Source organism: Pollicipes pollicipes, unplaced genomic scaffold (genome assembly GCF_011947565.3).
Source record: "Pollicipes pollicipes isolate AB1234 unplaced genomic scaffold, Ppol_2.1 Scaffold_7231;HRSCAF=8579_pilon_pilon_pilon, whole genome shotgun sequence".
Lineage (NCBI taxonomy): Eukaryota > Metazoa > Arthropoda > Thecostraca > Pollicipedomorpha > Pollicipedidae > Pollicipes > Pollicipes pollicipes.
Window position 1 is genome coordinate 46,249,896 of NW_023597034.1, and position 23,671 is coordinate 46,273,566.

Below are 23,671 nucleotides of genomic sequence, written 5' to 3' on the forward strand. Positions count from 1 at the left end.
TACACGAAAGGCTCTGAGAATATTCCACTGTCTCTTCGGCCTGCCAGGAAAGTCAGTTAGATTTAACAGCCACGCAACTGATCAGAGGTAATCGCCACGGCGAAAAGAGTTCGTCGCCTGCAAAAGGCTCTTAAGGGCGCTTTCGATCAGCCATCCAATAGTTGCTGAAGAAAAAGATGCAGGTGGATTGAAAAGGTTCCCCGGATACCAAGACTGGTTTAGGGCGCTCACTTTTTGTCATGATAACGTGTATGCACTACAATCGATAAGTTCCAAGATATCATCACTGCTTAAATGCTTGATACGTTGCAGTGCAAATTGTCAAACGACGTACCTGGCCATACGGTTTGATGCACTTAGCACCATATTGTGTGCCTAGTTTGTTACCATAACCTTGGGTAATTTTTGCAATTCACCTTACCTTTTTACCAGCTGCGTCGTGTCGCCGATTTGCCTTCCGTTTTTTAATGTTTTGTTTTTCCTGGTGGAATTCGGCGCCACACGCAAGGCGAAATCCTGAGTACGTTACTGACGAGAAAACATATTATACGGCACGTTGGGAATACAAAAGTAATTGGTCCGCCTGCTGAATGACTGCTGCTGACTGCTGAAAAGTAATTTGCCGCACGGCAAATATCAAAAGGGTCACCGACCCAAGCCCGGCACCGCCCCCGTTTTCATACGAGTGCACTAATCATCGCACGACTGTCGCTGGTTGAGGCTGGGCCGATCGTGACGCCGGGGATCGCGACTGGACCAAACTCTGATCGAGTCACCGGACACGTGAGCACATTGCTACAGTGATGGCGGTGTCGCGCGATCGGGCTGAGGATTTTTCGACCCGGGCTCACGATCGGGCTGAAGATTTTTCGACCCAGGTTCGCGATTGGGCTGGGGGTTTTTCGGACCCGGCTCGCGATCGGGCTGGGGGTTTTTCGTCCCGGGCTCGCGATCGGGCTGAGGATTTTCCGACCCGGGCGACGTGCAACCGGGCGGTGACGTCACGCGGGAATGTAACACCTGTCCCTTTACCACTAACAGAGCAGCGTGGCTCGAGGCGATTCAAGACGAGGCGTCGGATCGCTGGACAGCGTCGCCGCCATCCTTGTTGCAGTGTCCAACGGATTTCCGGGCACGACCACATCTGTGCGAACGGATCCCAGACGAATTACGGGAAGTTTGGCCGCAGACGTGCTTCCTAGTTGGCGCGAGACTTCCGGTCTCACTCTTATCTCGGTTCCTACATGTGCAGAAACACGCATTGTGCTCGTTGAAACGTACTCGGCCACGCAGTCAGCTCCTGCTTGTGCGGCAAGTAAGTTTTCATATCTCATAAAGGCATAACAAAACTTATGAATTTATGGCAAGTGCTAACACTGAAACAAACTAAGAAACATTGAATCAAAGACGAGCAAAGTCTACCGTACTGTTTTTGTTCGTGGGTTCTACCTTGCCGAGTTGTTTAAGCCAGCGATAAATAATTGGTTGCCATAGTGAGGAGGCGCTGCCCAGCCGCTCCGCCTGCGGCCGCCTGCCAGCTGGGCGGCGGGCCGGGGCGGCGCGTCGCTCGACGGGTAACAGCCAACAGGGAACGGTGTATGGCTGCCGCGCCGCTTTGTCTTCCCACGAGCACACAATGGCTGGTCAGGGTCGATCGGAACGCCAGTTGACGTGAAAAACGCTGGAAATTCCGGTTTCGTCCCCGCACGCGTTGAGAAATGGCGTCAATTAGCATGACAGGCGGGGTGTGGGGGTTGGGGGTGGTGCGCAGCACGCCGCTGGCATTTATCGTTGCCGGGACGTTGTCGCGCGGCCGGTCGCACCTCTCTCTCTCTCTCTCTCTCTCTCTCTCTCTCTCTCTCTCTCTCTCTCTCTCTCTCTCTCTCTCTCTCTCTCTCTCTCTCTCTCTCTCTCTCTCTCTCTCTCTCTCCTCTCTCTCTCTCTCTCTCTCTCTCTCTCTCTCTCTCTCTCTCTCTCTCCCTCTCCCTCTCTCTCTCTCTCTCTCTCTCTCTCTCTCTCTCTCTCTCTCTCTCTCTCTCTCTCTCTCTCGGTCAGCATCCACCGGCGCGATGTTGCTGAATCATCCAAAATGAAGATACCGGTAGCCACAGCGCAGATTCACGGTCGCAGTGTGACCTTCGGCAGGACAACTGCTGAACGGCGCTCCACTGCAGCATAACACACGTCCGAAATTGCCTGGCATCGGGTTCGGCGTGAGGTCGGAGCGGCAGCGTCCAGGTTTGCCAGCTGTGTGGGGAGCCGCCAGCGCCGCACATCGCCGCAAGGCCCCCGGGAGTCGTGCTCATCACAGACGTCCAGCATGCCGACCTCGCACGCGCCGGTAACCAGCCTCAGAAGACGTGGCGAGGGCGTGCACGTGAGTCGACGACGTGCACAGAGTGGAATCCGTGACTAACTGCCTTCCGGTGCGCCGGGTAAAATAAAACTGTCTCTCTGGAAAGGGAGCGTTATCATCTGAGTCAGATTCGACCAGCCCCATGGCAACGTAAGTCGACACTCGCCACCGCCGCCGGTACGTCCGGACGGGACGCCTCCCACGCGACGTGACTCAGTTTCCGGCACGTCCGGTGCGTGGCCGGCGCACCCCAGACCGCGCTCTGCGCCCCCCAGCTGTCGGTCAACACCTCCCGCGGAGCCGGCCGTCGGCGCTGCGCGGCCGTGTGACTAATCGTGTTGACCCGAGCCCGGTGACGCCGGCGGCGCCGCACGCGGTCAGGCGGCGTGATGTCGACGGTGCCGCCGGCGTGCAGCCCGGAATGCCAGCAGCGTGCTAATGGCGCGCGTCGTAATGGTCGCGCGGCGTGACATGTGGATGAGTCGGACGCTGGTCCACAAACACGTCCGCATTTTCAGTTAGTCTGCCTCGTTATTTTTGTTCTCAAAAGGATGTCCAGTTTTTTTTCTTCTATAAACTGCGTTTATCCTGAGCATGTTGATCAAGGTGGCAAAAGGTCAACAGTGGCAATATTCTTTTTCTGGAAGTGGCTTTGCTTCATACGCATGAAGTAGCGTTCCAAAATACGCGGTCATATCACCGCGTGCTCTTTGTAGAACTAGCTGTCGCAATGCTGTCCATCAGTAAGAGCTGATTGATAGTACCCAACGTATACCAATATGTTGTTTGACGTGCTGCTAAGATATACTGGCACATTAGACCATTGGGTACCTTTATAGCAGACGAAGTTTTCTCTTAAACTGACGGTCAAGTCAAGCTGTTTTTAGTTTGTACATTAATTCTGGAAAACTGCCCTGGTTCAATCCTCAGACATGCATTGAAAACTGCCCACGTTCCGACGGTAATAGCTCTCGAGCTGCGGATGTGCCGTCCTTGACATATGTAAGTCACGTTTGTATCGTGAGCTCTATCGCTTTTCACTGCACTGTTTTAAGACAAGACTGGTGGACCCGTGGCTTAACAGGTGGGCAGCATGCTGCGGCTTAGACCGAGTAAATTTCGGATATGTGTTATGGTGCACGTGCTGCTTGCTTCGTCCGCTCATACCGTCATACTGTCATACGTCATGTCATACTGTCATACGTCATGTCATGGTGTCATACGTTCGCACTGTCTCCAGCTCACTCCACCTATTTTACTTGACCTGACCTGACCAACACGCGCCTGGGTCCTAATGTTGGACCCATAATCCCATAAGCTTCCATGCTAATGGTATCATTAGGTCTTTTTTGGGAAACTCAAGACGCATGTCTGATTCTGGCAATCAACTTGGACTAGCCAACGTACATGCATGGGAAGTCGTGCCACTGAATGCCAACATCAATGCCAATTTTCTGGGAACCACTCCATTGTCACAATATACCGTCTCCAAATGTGAGGTAATGCTATCGCGCATTCTCTACAGAAGCATTGTCGCATTTGTCCGTTTTCAAGACGCCGACACGAAAGCCTTATCCATTTCAACCAACGTGCTTTTCTCTTCCATCGTTTTAAGACGTACCGTTATAACGTCGGGATGTTAGATGCACAAAAGGCACGACTTGCTATCATATTGATAATGAGGCCAAGTGAATGAAGGTGTTGTTGCACTGCACGCGTTCCAACACTAGTTAATAATTGCCGATGTGGCGGAATTCACGAGCAGTGGCGTGGCTCTCACAATGCCTCAAATGATTGTAGCTGAGATAACTGCATAAGTCTGCATTCCATTCCAGGAAGGAATTCATACAATACCTAGAAGCTTCTTGTCTTGACGAACCTCTAGTATTACATCAACCTACCACATCCCACAGCGCCATCTATCGCGCCTAGTAATAACTACAACAAAGGTGGCGCTGCTTTCTGCTCGCCGCAATGTTTCCGCCGTCGATGTTTAGTACGCGACCCTCCGCGCGAGGCTTCAAAGAAACTTTCCAAATTATGCTTCAAAGCCTGCTCTGTTAAAAATCCTCGGAAAGGACACAAAATATCGCGCGATCAGCGCCATTGGGATAAAATGCCCCTCACGTATGCCACGACGCTCTAAAACGGATGTTCACAACCCGAACGAAGTTCCAGGAGATAATTCGAGGTTCTCAGCAAGGCGGGATTAAGACGTAACCAAATCACGCTTGCGTCAAGGAAGACAACCGCCCAGGCAGCGGCAGCAGGAGGGTGGTGAATGGATGATGATGATAAATGCATTACCATGCGCCACATGTTCCCAGCACAAAATGCATGCCATGGGAGCCCCGAAAATAACGGTAGCGATTCCACTGGCATGGCATGGAGTGGTCATGCACAAGCAATATACTGAGAGTTCACATCTGTGATTTGTCTGACATTGCTCGAATGCCTTCGCTGTGTTGAAACACGTATCTGGACCCGGGGTCATCTTAGTTCGGTATTTGCTCAGGGAAAATGGACCTCGAATGGATGGGGGACACTGAAATAAGAATGGAAGTTAGCGGACAAATAGTTCTGCTGTTTTCTTCCTGAGCATTTGGCCACACAAACCCAATACGTTGGAAAAGTCACGATTTCTCACGCGACACATTGCGCGGGCAATTGTCACATCGCAAAAAAATCGAGAACATATTCCTTTAATGGTAGCTGCGGTAAAAAGTCCAGACCCTTAAAACCGGCCGCCATCGGTCTGGTCAAGCCGAAAGCTGCAAGTTCTCAGGTAACCCCCACGATCGAACTGAACCAACACATGACAGACGCCGGTCTCGCGCGCAGGCTTATAACGACGCGTGTGTCACGCTACAAATCAACAGCCAATGCACACAGAGATCACATACTCTCGGCTTCCCACACTGTCCAGTGACCCAAGGAGCTTTTTCGACAGCAAACAAGGCCGGCGCTTATTCGATTTATGAATCTTGGCACGGCCTGGCCGACCATCCGTGGCGACTTGTGCATCATGTAAATTGGAGCGGCCGAGAACTTGGCTGGCACTTTTTGCTCGGAAACTACGAAAAATTAAGGGGCAGAAGATTCCCTCCTAGTGGCTGGCGGTTTTCACCAATTGCCAAGTAAAAAACGTCTGGATATCTTTATATCCAGTCGTTATATATATATACACATAATACATGTATAATGTATGTATACATACAAAAACAAGGATAGGTGATACTTGCCTACGATACTAGACCACGTTGATTCTTGTTAATTTTTTCCGGCCCGACATTTACCTCGTTTCTAAGTTCCTTCCCAGGAACCCGCTTCGGAGCTAGGAGGAACACGTGGACCAGCTAGAAACAAAGTTGGAGATCCAGAAAAAAGTAAGATCCAGAAGCACGCCAGGGGAACCTGAAGGGTATCTACGCGCTGATTGTCCCATTTGCACAAGAAAATATCTCAAAGCGCGTGCGGTCTGCCTTTTATTCCACACGCGACGTTACTGGCAGACAATACACAAATGGTTATCAGGGCTAGAGTGTGGGAATGGAGCAATGCGAAACAGGCCTTAAGAGGCTGAATTTGGCTTTTAGTGAGCAAATCGATAGAGACCAGCCCTTGTTCTTTGTAGGGGAATCGCTGGAACAAAAAACCAAGGTCTGGCGTTTCTAAAATGACCAGTTGACCAATGGGAACCAGGGCCCGCTGCTTGTGAAAAGCCAGCGAATGGGAGCCGTGCACCAGAGTATGAAACTTGGTGAAGTACCGAAAGGCAACAAGGAATCCGTGGCATATCTGCGAACGAACTGAGAGTTGACGTACATATGACACAGCCGGCCAGCACCAGGATCCAGGGCATCGTTTCCATAAGTGGGACGCATGAACCAACATTGGGAACCGCGCACATGTCTGCTCTCCTGCTAGTGTCCAACTGGACAAGGATTATTGTTGGTTCATTCGGCACATTCTATACTGGACCTTCGGCTGACCTCGCCTAACTCCTGGTTTCTCATTGGTGCCGGAACCAGGACTCGGCTCCCGGGAATACATATAAGTAATCCGACGTGTCTGGTGGGTAATAACACCGGGCATATTTGGCGATGGCCGTCACTTCCAAGGGCGCGACCGGGTCCCTGAGCGAGGCCACACGTGTGACTATCCTCCGGCCTATTATGTTTAACACACGTGGTAGCTAAGCTATAGCTCAACCAGACCTGGCTATTACGGCTCTGTTATCACCGCCCGCATACGGTGGGAACCCCGACCTCTGAAAGGGCCGCGTGCGTGTGACCCGATCCGTCGCTTGTGTGCGTTACCAGAAGCCGAAGTATGGCCTGTTGGAATCGTGGTCCCGTCGTCCCAGACAGGCGTACGTCGCGCCTGCCGTTGGGACCCGATCCCACACACCAGTCCTTGTTGCCAAACGATAGCTCTCGCCCAAAAACGGCTTTGCCGTGATGCCTAGTCGAAGCTCCAACATAACCCTTCACTTACATACTGTGTTCATTCGCCTGGCTCGACTTGTTTTCTTAACCACCTCGATTTGACGACACATTGTCTCCTTTGGAAAAATATGGGCAGAGCTTGGGGGGAAGCGGTATCTTCTCTCCCATCCGGGCAGTTGCAACCTTCAGAGCCGGGCCCCAGCGGACCACAAGCCGACTGTCGCTGAAGTTGGTATAAAACACGCAAGGATCTGTAGGTAGCTGCAACGCTTCAGTTTCCCACCGTTTCTTCCCTCGCGCACACTTTGATAGCCTGGTCTACCCCGACTTAATCCTGCTGGAAACGGCACATCTCTGAGTTTTGTACCTTCGTAAGACCGGATTCGGCGTGTGCGGGGAAGGCGAGCATGAGTTCGAAGCATTCTCCCCACTGCGTATTCGCTTCCGGCGGCATGCGCATCAGCAGTGTGGCCGCGTTTCGCCCCTTTCTGCAGGCGCAGTCACAAACCAGGAGCAGCTTCCCGTCTCGGGGTGTATTATACCTAAGTTTACATGTACGGCTCGGGGAACTCGAACGTCACGTCCTTGCCCGTCAGTTTCTTGTACACGGCTCCGAAGGTATCAGTCTGTAAAGGGGGAGCGAGGTCAGCGACGCTGCGGACCGAGTCACAGCCCGCGGGGCTGAGCACGCCGGTCAGCTGAGACAACAATGCTCTTTAACAACAGCGCAAACGAATAAAGCCATGATTTGAAGTGTCTGATTTTCACGTTCCGAACAGTTGTTGAACAGTGTTGTTCTAAACTGTATCTTGGGCGGGGGATTATGCCAGTAATTTTAAAAGGTCGAAAGCTGCAATGCTAGGCATTTGGAGCTTAAGAATCCCACACATTTACGATCGCCCCAACGTCACATGAGACATGAATAATAACATATGACTGGAAACGAACCCACTTAGACAAACACACGGTGGGTGACCTGCCGGCTGTTGCCATGCATGAACCCCTGGAGCATTTCGCAGCCCCATCAACAATAAACAACTTAACATCTGTTGAAAATGCTGCTTTCTATGCGGCACATCACACGATTTCGCGGAAATCCGTTGAGCCACCACAATGTCACCCGAAACCATCCAGACGCCAACATGGGAAGAGAGCAATCCACGTTCAATGGTCTCAGCCGCTGACGCTATATGGTGTCGCCTGGCTATCACCCTGGCAGGAAGGGCGGGCACCGCGGAGAAACGAACCCAACCCCACAGCTCTAGTTTCCCAGACACGCAGCTTGACCATTACACTACCAAGTCATCCAATTCAACCATCCAGGCCTATGGACCACCTCAGGCAGTGCATTGTTTCTGTGACGTCGCGGAGTCCTAGGATGCACTGCCTGTTTCAGGCAACTACAATACCAGACATGACGTCTCACAGTTTTGGGACACTTAAAAACACGGCTTTGACGAAGTGCACACACCCACCGATCACTGCCGAATGAGCCGCGACCGAATCATAACCACAGCGCGCCTCGGCGCCGCTTGCCCCGCCCGCCACGGCCAGCGGCCGCCCCACGGACCACCGCCCGCACACTGACCTTATGCTCGATGTTGGTCTGCTGGGTCTTGTCCAGGTGCACCTTGATGAGCCGCGAGCCGTCCAGCTTGATCCGGATGCGCTTGCCGACGATCTCGGCCGGATACACGAGGTCCTCCAGGATCATCTCGTGCACGTGCGTCAGCGTCCGGCTGCGGAACGACGGGGAGGGGGGGGGGGGGTTACGACAGCGGTACACGGCTGGGGGTAAGACAGCGGTACACGGCTGGGGTAAGACAGCGGTGCAAGGCTGCGGGTTAGACAGCGGTACACGGCTGGGGGCCAGACAGCGACACACGGCTGGGTTACAAAGAGGCATATGTCTAAGGGTTACACAGAGGCACACGGCTGGGTTACAAAGCAGCATATGTCTAAGGGTTACGCAGAGGCACACAGCTGGGTTACACAGCGGCATATGTCTAAGGGTTACGCAGCAGCACACGGCTGGGTTACACAGCGGCATATGTCTAAGGGTCACGCAGCGGCACACGGCTGGGTTACACAGCGGCATATGTCTAAGGGTTACGCAGCAGCACACGGCTGGGTTCACAGCGGCATATGTCTAAGGGTCACGCAGCGGCACACGGCTGGGGGTTACGGTGACACACCCCCACTATCACGTGAGAAGCTTGTGTTGCCAGTTGGTGGTGCGGCAACGTGGCTTATGCATTAGAGCTTGCCCCCCCCGCCCCCAAGACCTCGGTGAAAACTGATCTTAAAACATGGGCTCAGTTCGCAGCGTTCAAACGTCCTACCCAGGCTACTTGACATGTGATCAGTGATTGAACGCCATCGCCAGCACACCGACCACGCAGCTCGAGGAGCCGAGCATTGACACGGAAGAAGACACGAAGACGTCATGAAGAAGACACAAGGATGTCTTGCGATCGATATCCGCCCAGCGCACATTTTGGCCGCGGCTTATCTGCACCAACCGAGCCCTGGTGCACCAACCAGGGCTTATCTGCACCAACCGAGCCCTGGTGAACCAACCAGGGCTTATCTGCATCAACCGAGCAGATCCCTGGCGGCCCAGCCGGGCCGCAATCTACCGGCCCGAACTATCGGCCGCCCCACGCGCACCGCTGCTAGAGGGCGTGGCACCTGATACGCGATCAGCACTGCGAGGACGGAGTGCACGAGCAGCCGACTGCGTTGGTGCGGGCTGGCAAAACATCACGCTGATGGCCCGCAATTAAAAACCATCCCTTTCTTTAAAAGTTATCAGTCGGCGTCATCGACAACGTGGAAACCCGAATGGTGGAGCCGACCAGTCAACCACGCTTAGCAACGAGCACTATGCACTGAGCCACAAACCACCCCTGCAGCTCCTCTGGAATGCAAACAGCAAACGGACACCCACTGGTGGTGCTAAAGCACCTCGCGAAAAGGTCCGTTGGCCAAGGACCTGTAGTGCAGAGCACACATGACACAGAGCAGCAGCTTTCGTGGACGCTTGTGCGGACACCCCTCGTTTAAACAGCTGTGGCCTGAGGTAACATTCATCTCTTTGACACCTTCAAAGCATCCCTCAAATCCATGTTTCTCCACTACCCACGGGTCCCAGTGCTGCGACCTGAGGCACCGCACGCGGCGTGCTCACCTCATGGGGCGCTTCTGCTTGCTCTTGTTGTTCATCTTGCGCGTGGGCTTGGGCAGGATCCGTCGCTGCGCGATGAACACCACCTGGCGGCCGCTGAACTTCTTCTCCAGCTCGCGCACCAGCCGCGTCTGGATCTTCTGGTACGCCTTCATCTGGGGCACCGGCACGAACACGACGATGGCCTGCCGGACAGAACAGCCGAGCTGGGGTCAGGCGAACCGGGCCTTGCCGGCAGAGCTGGGGTCAGCAGGACCACGCCCCGCCGGCCGAACTGGGGTCAGCAGGACCACACCCCGCCCGCCGAACTGGGGTCAGCCGGACCACGCTCCGCCGGCCGAGCTGGGGTCAGCCGGACCACGCCCCGCCCGCCGAACTGGGGTCAGCAGGACCACACCCCGCCCGCCGAGCTGGGGCCAGCCGGACCACACCCCGCCCGCCGAGCTGGGGTCAGCCGGACCACACCCCGCCCGCCGAGCTGGGGCCAGCCGGACCACACCCCGCCCGCCGAACTGGGGTCAGCAGGACCACGCCCCGCCCGCCGAGCTGGGGCCAGCCGGACCACGCCCCGCCGGCCGAACTGGGGTCAGCAGGACCACACCCCGCCCGCCGAGCTGGGGTCAGCCGGACCACGCCCCGCCGGCCGAGCTGGGGTCAGCAGGACCACGCCCCGCCCGCTGAGCTGGGGTCAGCAGGACTACGCCCCGCCCGCCGAACTGGGGTCAGCCGGACCACGCCCCGCCGGCCGAACTGGGGTCAGCAGGACCACGCCCCGCCGGCCGAACTGGGGTCAGCCGGACCACGCCCCGCCCGCTGAGCTGGGGTCAGCCGGACCACGCTCCGCCGGCCGAGCTGGGGTCAGCCGGACCACGCCCCGCCGGTCGGCCGATGCCAATCCATCACAGCATGACTACTGAGGCAGATTGGTCCCACATGTGCAGGGTTTACTTTTATTTTGCAACATGCAACAAAGACTGAAATAGCAAAAAGAAAAAAAATCAACATGAGGAAATGGCAGATGATAGAAATAATGTAACTTTAGCACCAGCACCTTGGTTTCAGTTACTGCAACCACGCGAGCACCAGAAGGACCTGCTCACCTTCTTCAGACCCTGTTTATTACTAGAACTTGTCCACCACTGCAGCACCCAAAGTGGAAATATCAAGGTACAGACCAATCAGGCTGGCAGAAAGATGCAATGCACTTCAGGAAATGTCACAATGTTCCACATGCTCGACTAAAAACTCTCCTTCAGTGGACTTAATCCCTGCTAGCAGCTTGCTAGCTGTCATCAAACATTTTTCAATATGGTGTGCACTGGCTGTCAAGGACAGCAACTTGGCTAACAATCAAACATTTCCACCACTTCTTGCCTTTAACTGGCCATCAATCTTAACCACTTTTTTACCCCAGAAGTTTCTGGCACCCAATTTGTAACCACCACAAACTAGCGGACAGTGATTCAGAAAGCTGGTGCCAGCCCTGCAGGGCACTCCCTACATCTGCATCCCTTGTGAACAAGCTCATGACGAATGCTTCAAATATCTGGCCCACTGTAAGGAATCTCATTCCATCACCACACCATTGCCTGGTTTGAGATCATACAAGGGAATGGAGGGAGGGCAGACACAATTTATATCCCCACAGTAATGCCATGATGTTAATATCTAAGTCTTCAGCAGATGCAGGCTTTTGGCTTTCTCCTCCTCCTTCTTCTGTTACTCTAGGTGCGACCCTCGACACAGACTCCCCACACTATGCGTGAAGGTGTGAATAAAACACAATGTGGCAGTACCCTGCACAGACACATCAGCACTACGCCTCATGATCGCAGTCAGGGCCGCATGCCGCGTCGGACTCGACACACGACGTGAGAGAGCATGGACAAAACACAACATGGCAGAACCCTGCACAGCCATATCAGCACTAGCCACACCATTACAAGCAGGGCTGCATGCCATGTCAGAAGTACTTGGACCATGACAGAGCTGTTGACATGGGGGACCCATTCCAGCAATGGCCATCACACTTTACACAAGCTGATGCCTTGTAGCCACTTTCACCAGTGTCATGCAGCTGAAGTGTCATGGAGCCTGCTTGGTGTGATTTGCTACATAAATTGTTAGGCATTTTCAGTCTGTTTGACAAAGCAATTACTGCCTGTGATAATGCAATAATACCACTAGTTAATGCAAACTTATTTGGCATCTGATGATTTTGATGCACAAGGAAAATTGTCAAGTTTTAAGTGGCCAAATGTGAGGTGAAGAACATGGGTCAAAATGCAGGTACAAATCCAGACAATACAGAGCCACGATGACATGAGAATAAGACATCTATGGGGTCCAGATAGACAATCACATAAGTTACCATGTGGATTGATTGACATGGGCAACCATGGCTCTCATCTGCAAACAACAGATCTGCCCATTTTGTGATGCTTTAAGGGGCCAATGCAGTATCCCAGCACCCAGCAAAGGTGGAAAGGTGAAACTGACTACACAGCAAAGGCGTATGTACCAGATGACTCACTAACAGATACACAACCCACAAATACATTGTTGATTAGAGGAAGTCCAATATAACACTTTCCAAAATCTACCCGAAGTGTAGTGCCTTGATGTGAACCAAGGAAGACTGGGCCAATATAAAAATATACAAGCATGGCCCCATGCATTGTGATTATTCCTTGGAATGAACAACACTGCTAATACCATGAAGCTTACAGCTAGCAGGACAGCACAGAGCCAACCTGCAATTGATGCATACCTTCTTGTCTCCAGCTTCGACCTCCTTGGCTGCAGTGATGTGCAGCTCCTTCAGCTGCTGCTTCAAGTCAGTATTGGCCTCCAGCTCCAGCAGAGCCTGGCCAATAGAGCTCTCAAAGTCGGTCGGCTTCTCGCCAGTCTTCTTGACTATTTTCGTTGTAGCCATCTGAAAAAAGGTTTACAATACATTACCCGCATTACAGTGGACTAGCCCATCATCAGTGTTTGTAGATGTCCCCAGAATCTCTCATGATTGAAAATTCATACCAAAATTCACACATTCACACTACTGCATACTTCCAACAGCATGTGACTTTGCTCCACTTGCAACTCTACCCAAGTGGCAGGACATCCTTGAGAAAACTGATACATGCATAGCACATTCACAACTCGCTCCCCTGTTCCACAGTGATGCCTCAAAACAGATAAACATGATACACTGACTGACCACTTTGACATGTCGGCAATAGCCATCAAATTTCAAATTTACTAAGACATGTAACATAACAGCCACTGACAAAATAGGTAATGTCATACCAAGGGCTTAAGTGACTTGGTTATATTCTTTGAAGGAGCTTAAAGTCCCGGTCAGTCCAATCATGACATGACTATCATTGCTGGGATCAGGTACAGGAATCTTCCCCCCTTCATGTCCTAATTGTGAAGCAGCATTCCCCATTAATATTCAAGCACACAGCCAGTTAGCACAGATGGCACCGACTGCTTTTAACAAAATCCACAGCTTGTTCACCTGAGGCACAGACTGCAAAAAAATCAAAGCAATAGTGCTCTGGCAATTTCTTTCAAAGCATTCACACCATAAATCTCAAGTTCACTCCTTGAGATCAGTGCATAGTTGCCACCAAATTCAGCAATGACTCCAGGGACTGTCATGCTAAAAAAACACTTTCAAGCAAAAATACACAATGTTTTCTGAACAACGAAATATTTGAAATATAAGTTGACTCATTCTGGTTTAAGCTACACATGCCCATACCACATTCTGCACACCCGCATCCCAGCTGACATCACATGAATTTGGCAACTACTAATCTGAGGATATAATGAGTAACTAGTTCAGTACCACAAAATGGCGGCAGATAAAGTTTGGTAAAGGTAATTACAACATCATTTGACAAATAACAACTATGCTATTACCTTAGTTCAGCAATCAGTACTGCATTAGCCAGCAGCCTGAAAAGCATTTATTGCACTAAACACCCTGCACACCCACGCCTAAACCTGACACTTCTGAGCACCAACATTGGGCCAGTCAAAATTGAGCTAAATCTGGGAATCACCTTTGAACTAAAAAACTTATGAAAGCATGTTAGTGGGAAACTACCTTTGCAATATTGTACTTCCTCCTAGATTGGCCCCATGTACTAAATAGGTGAGATACATGCATCAAACTACTGGACCTCAGGTTAAGATGTGCTGCATCTGACCTGCCTACACACCATAGTATTGTCGCATCAATATTGCTACTATGCCTGACAGACCTCATGTGGCACAGAGCAAGCAGATTTGCATGACTCCTGGCAATAAACCTGGGATTTGAAATCACTTCAACTGCACTGAGGTCTAAACCAGAATGTACAAAAACTGAATATCCCATCAATGATTTGCCTAACCTGTACCAACATCACTTAACCTGCCAAGTAGCTCCACTTACCAACCCATACTGCAATAAGTATGCTATTCTAAACATGTGTACCAGAAGGGCAACATCCAAGCAGCAATTCAAGGGCATGCCATAATTCCAAATGCTGAATTTGTCCTAAGGTCACCAGCATTTTCAGCATAGAGCCAGTGTTCTGTACAGTTGCCATGCCTCAGATAACTTTTGGCTTAACATGTGCCCATGAAGTTTGAAAATGCAGTACAATTTTGCCTAGCATAATATCTGCATAGACAAGTGCAACACCCAGCACACAACATTGCATCAACTTCTGGCAAAGTGCATGGACCTACATTAGACAACCCCCCCCCATACACAGGCCACCCTAGCTGGGGGTCAGTTAGACTAAACTAAAAATAACTGGGTCTTGTGTGGGGAAAATCCTATGACACACCTCCCAAACTTAACTTACAGAGCACAGAGATCTGAACATGTAGCACTTAATTTGAGCATATATTTGCTATCATCCAGATGATCAAATCTTAACTCAACCCATATTTACTCATTCACCTTATGGTTATTTTATAACTTCCCGGTCATACCCTTCTGCCCTTAACACAGCTACGATAAATGCACTTTCGTCTTTCTACTATATAAGCTATTTCCAATTTACATGACGAATGTTTCACATACTCGAACTTCAATCCAGCACACAGGCCCACAATCATTACGCTGCGTGCACGCATCGGACAATTTGCCTACCGCAACAACGCAATCAGACAAAATTTAAAAATAATTTGATAGATTCCTAAAGGGTCTTAAGTTCAGAGTACCTTGAGATCAGCCAAAGAAACGCCAATTTATCCGCATATACGTAACTGACGCACCTTGCCCGGCTACAGCGGAACCTGAAAGGACTTTTGACAGCGCTGCTGTAAACAACCAGAAGAACTCTGATATTTCTTGCTAATCCATCCTAAAAAACAACTTCACTACACTTTGAGACAAAAACATAGTAGGAACTGATCAAATAAAATGATATTGAAGTGCACTATGAGTTATTAGCTCAAACTTATATGTTCTTAAAAACAGCACTGACTATTTTGTCTCATGTTTGTTGGAAAATCCTGAAAATTGCTGGTGTTACCTGGCATCCATAAAATTCATGAAATTTGCTCCTAATAACTGGCGTTCTTGTTAATAACTGTTTTTTTGAGAAACAAAACATTTCCGCAAATGGTCAAGAACTTCAAATAATCATAAACGCGCGAAACGTCGCATTAAGTTCGATAGCAGGATGCGTACTGATACACCAATCAGAGCGTTGAAGATCAGCTGAATAATACGTGAGCAATATTAAAAGCGTTTTGATTGGCTATTGGCATTAGTATCAAGCTAGATGAGTCGCAGTGAGATATGTGCGAACTTGCTACACCTTATTTGTTTTCGATTCGCATTCGCGCCATCCAGACAAGCCGGAACGTGACTGCTGGGGTGGCTGTGTTTGCCCGCGTTACGTTGAATGCGTTTGACCTGATACAAGGTTAGGAACGATAAATGTGCATAGAACTCGCGTCTAAATAAGGTCGCCACTATGGATCACAAGCTAACGTCTGGAGCTATTGCAACGATGCTCCAGGGAGGCAAAGTGGAAGATGCTGTACTACAGGTTATGAGCCACAAGAAAGTCGCTGGTGAGTGTTAGCGTGTCAATTTAGTCTCATTTGGATGTGATGTTCTTACCATTGTGAGAATTTGAAGACCCTTTCGATGCATTATGCTCCCGCTTTGGTGAACTGGAGTTCTTAAATTACTGTCCTCTGTCAAATCAATTTCTACATGAAGTGTGCTATGGGTAGCATGTCCTATTTTGTGGTCTGGCCTTGAGGTTGTTGCCACCCACACTTTCAATGCCAACTTTGGAGCAAGTCTGCAAAAATTGTCAATTGTGGGGGTGGTTTATTGGTGATGAGGGCTATAACTTTTCTTACTCAAAGTACTTTATCTGAAAAATGCCCTTTCAAAACTGTAGATGAGGCTTTGAAGGTGCTAGCTATCTGCATCCTGAAATTTTGTTGTGGCCTGGTATCGAACTATGGGCACTTGGATGGGTAGCACATACATTGAGATCATGGTCATCATATCATTGTTACACCGGTGCCGTTTGATGTAATATTTAGTTTTGAAGTGCGGGTTGGGGCTAAGCCATGTTGCATAATCATAGTGAACCCAGAAATATAAATAACCCTGTAAAGAAAAAACAATACAAAACTAATGCTGATATAGCATGCATCAATAATAAATGGAATTGCATCACCTTGACTTGGTATCTAACCTACTTGTTGGTCTAGCCTGTCTTTAAAGGATTTTAGGATCCTCTCAATCAGTGTGATTAAATCAGATCCCATAGATCTTTCTGTCTTGTATGAATTAATTAAAAGCATTATCTGTGATACATTTAGCAGCCTGATTTTGTTAATGATGATTTTATTGATTGATAAAATAATTTATTTAATAATAACTCAACTTATTAAAAAAGTCCAAGGTTATAGATATATCGCACTGGAGTCAAATTTTTTAATGTATGTGTTGTTTGTGTTGTGGCATTTTTGGCATTTCCTGTCATTTCTTGTCTTGGTATTCTCTCTGTACTGTGATGTCAGGTGCATATAATTTGAGGGAGTGTCTTCATTCTGATGTTATCCTTGGTATGTCACCCACATCTTTTTTGAGTATTTCCTCTCTTTGCCCTAATGCATCCTTATGAGCTGGAAGTGTGGCCATCATGGCCATCCTTTTCTTCTTTCTATATCTTTCTTTCTCTTCCTCTTTCTATCTCCTCACTCCATTTCTCTTTCTTTTCCTCTCCCTCTTTCTACCTGTTTGTATCTCTGTTTCTGCCTCTTTATCTGTCATTCCATCTCCCTTGTTCTGTCTTTGTTTTTGTTTGCCCTTTTCTCTGCTTCTTTCTCTTTGTTTTTCTGTGTCTTCCTCTCTGTGTCCTCTGCATCATTCTCCCCGCATCTTTTGCTCTGCCTCTTTCTCTGAGCCTCTTTTTCTGCCTCTCTCTGCCTCTTTCTCCCTGCCTCACCCCTTTCTGTCTTGTTCTCCCTGCCTCAACTCTTTTTGCCTTGCCTCTTTCTGCCTTGCCCTTTTCTGCCTCACTTCTCTCTGCCTCTTTTTGCCTTGCCTCTTTCTGTCTCTTTCTGCCTTGCATCTTTCCATCTATTTCTACCTTGCCTCTTTCCTTCTCTTTCTGCCTTGCCTCTCTGTCTCTTTCTGCCTTGCCTCTTTGTCTCTTTCTGCCTTGCCTGTCTGTTTCTTTCTGCCTCGCCTCTCTGTCTGTTTCTGCCTTGCCTCTCTGTCCCTTTCTGCCTTGCCTCTCGGTCTCTTGCTGCCTTGTCTTTCGGTCTCTTCCTGCCCCGCTCCTCGGTCTCTTCCTGCCTTGCATCTCTCTCTTCCTGCTTTGCATCTCTCTCTCCCTGCCTTGCATCTCTCTCTCCCTGCCTTGCATCTCTCTCTTCCTGCCTTGCATCTCTCTCTCTTCCTGCCTTGCATCTGTCTCTCTTCCTCCCTGGCATCTGTCTCTCTTCCTGCCTTGCATCTCTCTCTTCCTGCCTTGCATCTCTCTCTTCCTGCCTTGCATCTCTCTCTTCCTGCCTTGCATCTCTCTCTTCCTGCCTTGCATCTCTCTCTTCCTGCCTTGCATCTCTCTCTTCCTGCCTTGCATCTCTCCTCTCCTGCCTTGCATCTCTCTCTTCCTGCCTTGCATCTCTCTCTCCTGCCTTGCAATCTATCTCTTCCTGCCTGCATCTCTTCTTTCCTGCCTTGCATCTCTCTCTTCCTGCCTTGCATCTCTCTCTTCCTGCCTTGCATCTCTCTCTCTCTCTCTCTCTCTCTCTCTCTCTCTCTCTCTCTCTCTCTCTCTCTCTCTCTCTCTCTCTCTCTCTCTCTCTCTCCTCTCTCTCTCTCTCTCTTCTCTCTCCGTCTCCGTCTCCGCTCCGTCTCCGTCTCCGTCTCCGTCTCCGTCTCCGTCTCCGTCGTCCGTCTCCGTCTCCGTCTCCGTCTCCGTCTCCGTCTCCGTCTCGTCTCCGTCTCCGTCTCCGTCTCCGTCTCCGTCTCCGTCTCCGTCTCCGTCTCCGTCTCGTCTCCGTCTCCGTCTCCGTCTCCGTCTCCGTCTCCGTCTCCGTCTCCGTCTCCGTCTCCGTCTCCGTCTCCGTCTCCGTCTCCGTCTCCGTCTCCGTCTCCGTCTCCGTCTCCGTCTCCGTCTCCGTCTCCGTCTCCGTCTCCGTCTCCGTCTCCGTCTCTGCTATCCATTCTTTCTGCTCTCCATCCTCCCTCTGCTCTGCATCCTCTCTATTTGTCTCTTTCCTGCTCGGTCACTCTGCCACGGCCTATTTGGTGCACCCTGACGCGTTGTGCTCGTACGCAGGCGACACAGATCGGTACCGGCTGCTGATCTCGGACGGCTGCCACATGAACAGCCTGGCCATGCTGGGCACGCAGCTGACGCACATGATCCACGAGAACCAGCTGGCGCCCAACACCATAATCCGGCTCAACCGCTACGTGGCCAATACGGTACAGGGGGGTGCCAAGAAGGTCTTCATCCTTCTCGACCTGACGGTGCTCGTGCCGGGCGCGGAGGCCAAGAAGATCGGCAACCCAGTGGCGTACTCGTCAACAGCTGCGCCACCACCGGCGCCGGCGCCTGCTGCGGCGCCCGCGCCGCCTCACTCGAACGGCGGACCTCCGGCGGCGCGGCCCGCGCCGAAGCCTGCCGCCTTCGCGCCGTCCGCTGGCGCCGTCAACGTACAAAATGTGGTACCGATCGCGCACCTGACGCCCTACGCCAACAAGTGGACGATCAAGGCGCGCGTAACGAGCAAGGGCGACGTGCGCACGTGGAGCAATGCGCGCGGCGAGGGCAAGCTCTTCTCGTTCGAGCTGCTGGATGAGAGTGGCGATATTCGCTGCACGGCCTTCAAGGAGCAGTGCGACAAGTTTTACGACATGCTGGAGGTGAACAAGGTGTACTACCTGAGCCGCGCGACCCTGAAGCCCGCCAACAAGCAGTACTGCGGCACGATCACGCACGACTTCGAACTGACGCTGAACCACGACTCGCAGATCGAGCCATGCGGCGACGACGCCGGCATCCCAGGCATGCAGTTCAACTTCGTGCCCATCACCGAGCTGCAGACCATGGATAAGACGGGTCTCGTGGACGTCATCGGCATCTGCAAGCAGGCCGGCGATCTGGACCGCATCATGTCGCGTAAGATGAACAAGGAGCTGACGAAGCGGGACTTGAAGCTGGTCGACCAGAGTAACCTGGAGGTGACGCTGACGCTGTGGGGCTCGCAGGCCGAGAGCTTCGACGGCTCGGGCAACCCAGTGGTGGCCGTCAAGGGCGCCAAACTCTCGGACTTCAACGGCTGCAGCCTCAGCGGCCTCAGCAGCAGCAAGATCCGGCTGAACCCCGAAATTGACGAGACGTTCAAGCTTAAGGGCTGGTTTGAGAACGAAGGTATCAACCTCGAGTCCATGTCCATCTCTAAGCGGACCGATCGGCTCGTGAAGTTCAAGACCTTCGCCGAGGCCAAGCTGGAGAACATCGGTGCCGGCGGCGAGGCCGGCTACTACAGCGTCTGCGCCACCGTGCTGCAGCTCAAGTCGGAGAACTGCCTCTACCAGTCATGCCCGAACGGCGACTGCAAGAAGAAGGTGCTGGACCAGCAGGATGGCACGTTCCGGTGCGAGAAGTGCAACCAGGCGTTCCAGGAGTTCCGCTGGCGGCTGCTCGTGCAGATGAACGTGGCGGACATGACGGGCAACCAGTGGGTCACCGCCTTCCAGGTGCGTATGTCTCAGACTATGGTCCAGCGTGACGGCGGGGTCGGATGTTCGGTGCCGCGTCCCTGGTTCACGGGCTTTGACCGATGTTAGCCTTTTGTGGAAGGCAAACATCGGTGTTAGCCTTTGTATTTGGTGAGTTGTTTGGGATGGCCTTGGTAGAAGTGCTGGGTGGCTTCGTGTCCTGGGCTGTCGTTGGCGTTCGCCGAATGGTAGCCGCTATAAAATTATTATTGCGTAGTTATATATTACGTTGCATACTACTTGATATCTTGTTTGCTGCACGATACGTGGGTATCGTGCAAGGTATCAGATTGTATAAAATGGATTACCTTGTTGGCTTGCAGAATGTGTTGAGAAACCTTCATGTCAACAGCTACTGCACTATGCGTGGGGTGACGAAACCCATGCAGAAGCAGGTACTTCGCGCTGCCGCATCCGTCGGTTTCCCTCTTGTTTTGTTGGATATCAGGGTGTTCTACGTACCAGTTACATATTGTACCCCAGCGTTGTCTTCAAATCTGTCCTGTGAGGAGGCCCAAGGGTTGCCGGTAATTTAGTGGTTAACGCGTCTGCGTTAACCACTGCGCGTGTAGGAAACCAGAGGTACGCGGCTCGATTCTCCCTCCCCCCTCCTCCCCCCCCCCTCTCCCGGTGCTCGCGCTTCATGTCAGGGTGAGAGGTAGGCGACGCCATATAGCCTCAGCAGCTGAGTGGGTCGTAAAGCCCCAATGCCACACACATGGGGAGGCCCGAGAGCCCAACTCGTGTCAGTTTGTCATCCTGTGTGTGTCTTTTGCGCGAAGTCTCCTGCGTGGGTACCGGGGTGTACGACATGTCTCTAGGGCCCGCCCTTCTGCCACCCGTGGCTTCGTCTCGTAGCCTCTGCACTCATGTAGAGTGATGCCGTGCGCGGGGAAGACGCACATCACCCCGCGGCTGGGCACAGTATAACATCGCACCTTTGCCAGTGCCTGTGCTCTCGCGCACAGCTTAATGAATGGTTGTCATGTGTCTTGACCGTACAAACGTCTGGTTCTGAACATCAGCTTCTGGCGCCTGCAAACTCTTTCGAGAAGGAAATTAGACCCTGTAGCATGGTTCGTTGTGACTCTTTTCCACGCAACCAAACCCTGATTACTGATTGCTGCTGAATTTTGACAAAATGATACGATAGATCCCAAAGGAAATTTTTACAAAAAGATTCCATGGTTCCCACTGTTTGTTTTTTTCTGCAGAACAAAACCCTGCACCTTCATCCCCACTTTTTCACCACATAAGACCATAGTCCTGGTTCCCACTTCGACCAAATAATACCATGAATCCTTATCTCCAATGGGTACTTAGCAGGCCTTGAACGTGGTTTCTTTCTCTCATCGACTCTTCCAAAGGCATGAGCCTTGGTTCACAGGTATCCCTATGACAAAACAGATTTTGGTTCTCACTGTTTCCCACAAAGTCCAACCGGGGGCACACAAGCCTCTGGTTCTTGTCTCTCAACCGCACAGTGTCGCAAGTCGCACCCAATAACCCAACTAGTCTCCGTTCTCAATAACTGAGGGTCACTCACCTCCGACGGGCCAAGCAGTCAGTATGCCTTTATTCGACCACCATTAATAAAGACTCACTGCTCGTTGAAGAACATTACCTAGGTCTGTGCCTTTGACAGCTGAAGCCACTCGCTCATTGTTTTTATTGAGAGAAAGCAGGGGTGTCTACTTGTAGTCTTCTGGATTATTTTGCCACAAACCGATTACTAACCTCGTTTGTCAGCAGTGGGCCGAGGTAACAGTGTGCAGGCGGTGCCCAGCTGCATGCCGTGTTCGACATCGGCAACCGACTTACGCTGGCGGGAGCCCGCCCAGATAGCGGAAGCTGCTTCTTGAACGGTGATTGGTGGTGTGTGACGTCACAGGGTGTTGACTGACGTCTTACGTTGACAGGAAACGGCCGAATCCGTGATGGGCGTGTCTGCAGATGAGCTGGGGCGCCTGCGCGACTCGGACATGGAGGCCTTCATGCAGGTGTTCAGCAGGGCCAACTTCAAGCAGTTCAACATGACGCTGCGCGCCAAGATGGAGACGTACAACGACGAGTCGCGCATGCGCGTTGTGGTCTCGTCAGCGACGGCCGTGTCGTCCGATTTGGAGGCCCACAAGCGGCGCCTGCAGGAGGAGATCACCGCCTTGGGGGGCCGGCTCGACAGCGTTAAGATGAGCGTGGACTAAGGAGGAGCGGACCGGACGTTTGGACCGTGCTGGGCGGTCGGTGTGCGTGGCGGTTGTAATGAGACGCGGCCGAGCAGGCCGGTTTGAGAGGGCCCGCCGGTCGTGGTGAGATTGGCTGGGCTGGGCGCCAGGTCGAGGCATCACGCTTTTGCAGCCTTTTGCCGAGTGAAGCGGACGTTATTGGTTTGAGCCGTTTGCGGTGTTTTTCTCAGCACGTCGCATGCGGGAAGCCCACAGTCGACATTTCGGAATGATCAGAGCTCCGAGTGATGATGGCCGGGGTTTCTGTACATTCTTTGTCATTGCGTGAATGCGGACTTTGGAACAGTCGTGCAGATGCCCTCTTTCTGGGAAACGTGAGCTAGTCTTGGATGTCGCTGAAAACTTTCCAGCTGTCTCCCTTTTGTCCACATTCCGCGCTGGTTTTGTGCCAGGTGTCACGTGACGGACTACTAAGTTGAGTTCACGACTAAGACAATACTAAGTTCACGCACTCTGAACTTCGGTTGTCAGGCATGACATCCGCGCTATGTAATGCGTAGTGTTTTGTAATAAAGCACGCATGCCGTTAATATTCTTCGCCTGGTATATGATGTGATCACAGCGTTTGTGGCCAAGGGAACTGGGCCCGCTGTGTATGGGCACCAGGACTAGAGGCAAACTCGATACGAACCCCAAATCCCGCCGATCGTGGGAGCTGAAGCCTGCTGACGTGACGCACGCGCGGCGCACGGCTATAGCTCCGGGATTCAATACCGTTGCTGCATTGATTAATATGTGCGGTGATAATATCATCAGTGATCAATGTATCCGATGGTAATAATGAGAGATGGAGTCAATTCCTAGTCCAGCGTTTCCGCGCTGTGCCACAAAAACGTGCTCTCGGCTATCAACGGGGAGGTGTCTGGGCACCATTCTCCGGCACATGGCACGTTTGGTGGCTGACTGCATCAAAGCATGCAACGCTATCTTGAGCAGAGAAAGTGGGCAAAGGGGACGAGATCAAGGAACCGCAGGGCTTTCCTGCCGCAGCAACTGAGCGCTCGTTAGCAAGGCCATCGAGCCGAACGCGACTCCGAAGGACTCGGCCGAGCTCCAGGCTGCCCCGTTCTGACCACCAGTGACTTGTGGTCCAACAATGGTGTTGGTATCTCCGAGAGAGGTGACGCCCTATTGATGGCGCCGTGTGTGCGGACTTGTACCGGA

The 23,671-nt window shown here is 51.7% G+C and overlaps 2 protein-coding genes across 4 annotated transcripts; one reads left to right on the forward strand and one right to left on the reverse strand.

Annotated features, from left to right (window-relative positions):
* Positions 1-7,317: 7,317 nt before the first annotated feature.
* RpS7 (ribosomal protein S7) lies at positions 7,318-15,350 on the reverse strand. Of its 3 annotated transcripts, none has more exons than XM_037233465.1 (5): positions 15,269-15,350; positions 12,762-12,926; positions 9,995-10,176; positions 8,393-8,543; positions 7,318-7,430 (listed from the first exon to the last, which is right to left on the reverse strand). In XM_037233465.1, exons 2-5 carry the CDS (start codon positions 12,924-12,926, stop codon positions 7,353-7,355), a joined length of 576 nt encoding a protein of 191 aa, XP_037089360.1. In that variant the 5' UTR covers positions 15,269-15,350; the 3' UTR covers positions 7,318-7,352. The 3 variants fall into 3 exon arrangements, with proteins under 3 accessions (XP_037089360.1, XP_037089361.1, XP_037089362.1); XM_037233466.1 differs by lacking the exon at positions 15,269-15,350 and adding an exon at positions 15,215-15,238; XM_037233467.1 differs by lacking the exon at positions 15,269-15,350 and adding an exon at positions 13,919-13,941.
* A 441-nt stretch (positions 15,351-15,791) lies between these two features.
* Positions 15,792-23,039, forward strand: RPA1 (replication protein A 70). The gene is made up of 3 exons (XM_037234342.1): positions 15,792-16,075; positions 18,814-20,240; positions 22,181-23,039. Exons 1-3 carry the CDS (start codon positions 15,976-15,978, stop codon positions 22,463-22,465), a joined length of 1,812 nt encoding a protein of 603 aa, XP_037090237.1. The 5' UTR covers positions 15,792-15,975; the 3' UTR covers positions 22,466-23,039.
* Positions 23,040-23,671: the final 632 nt, after the last annotated feature.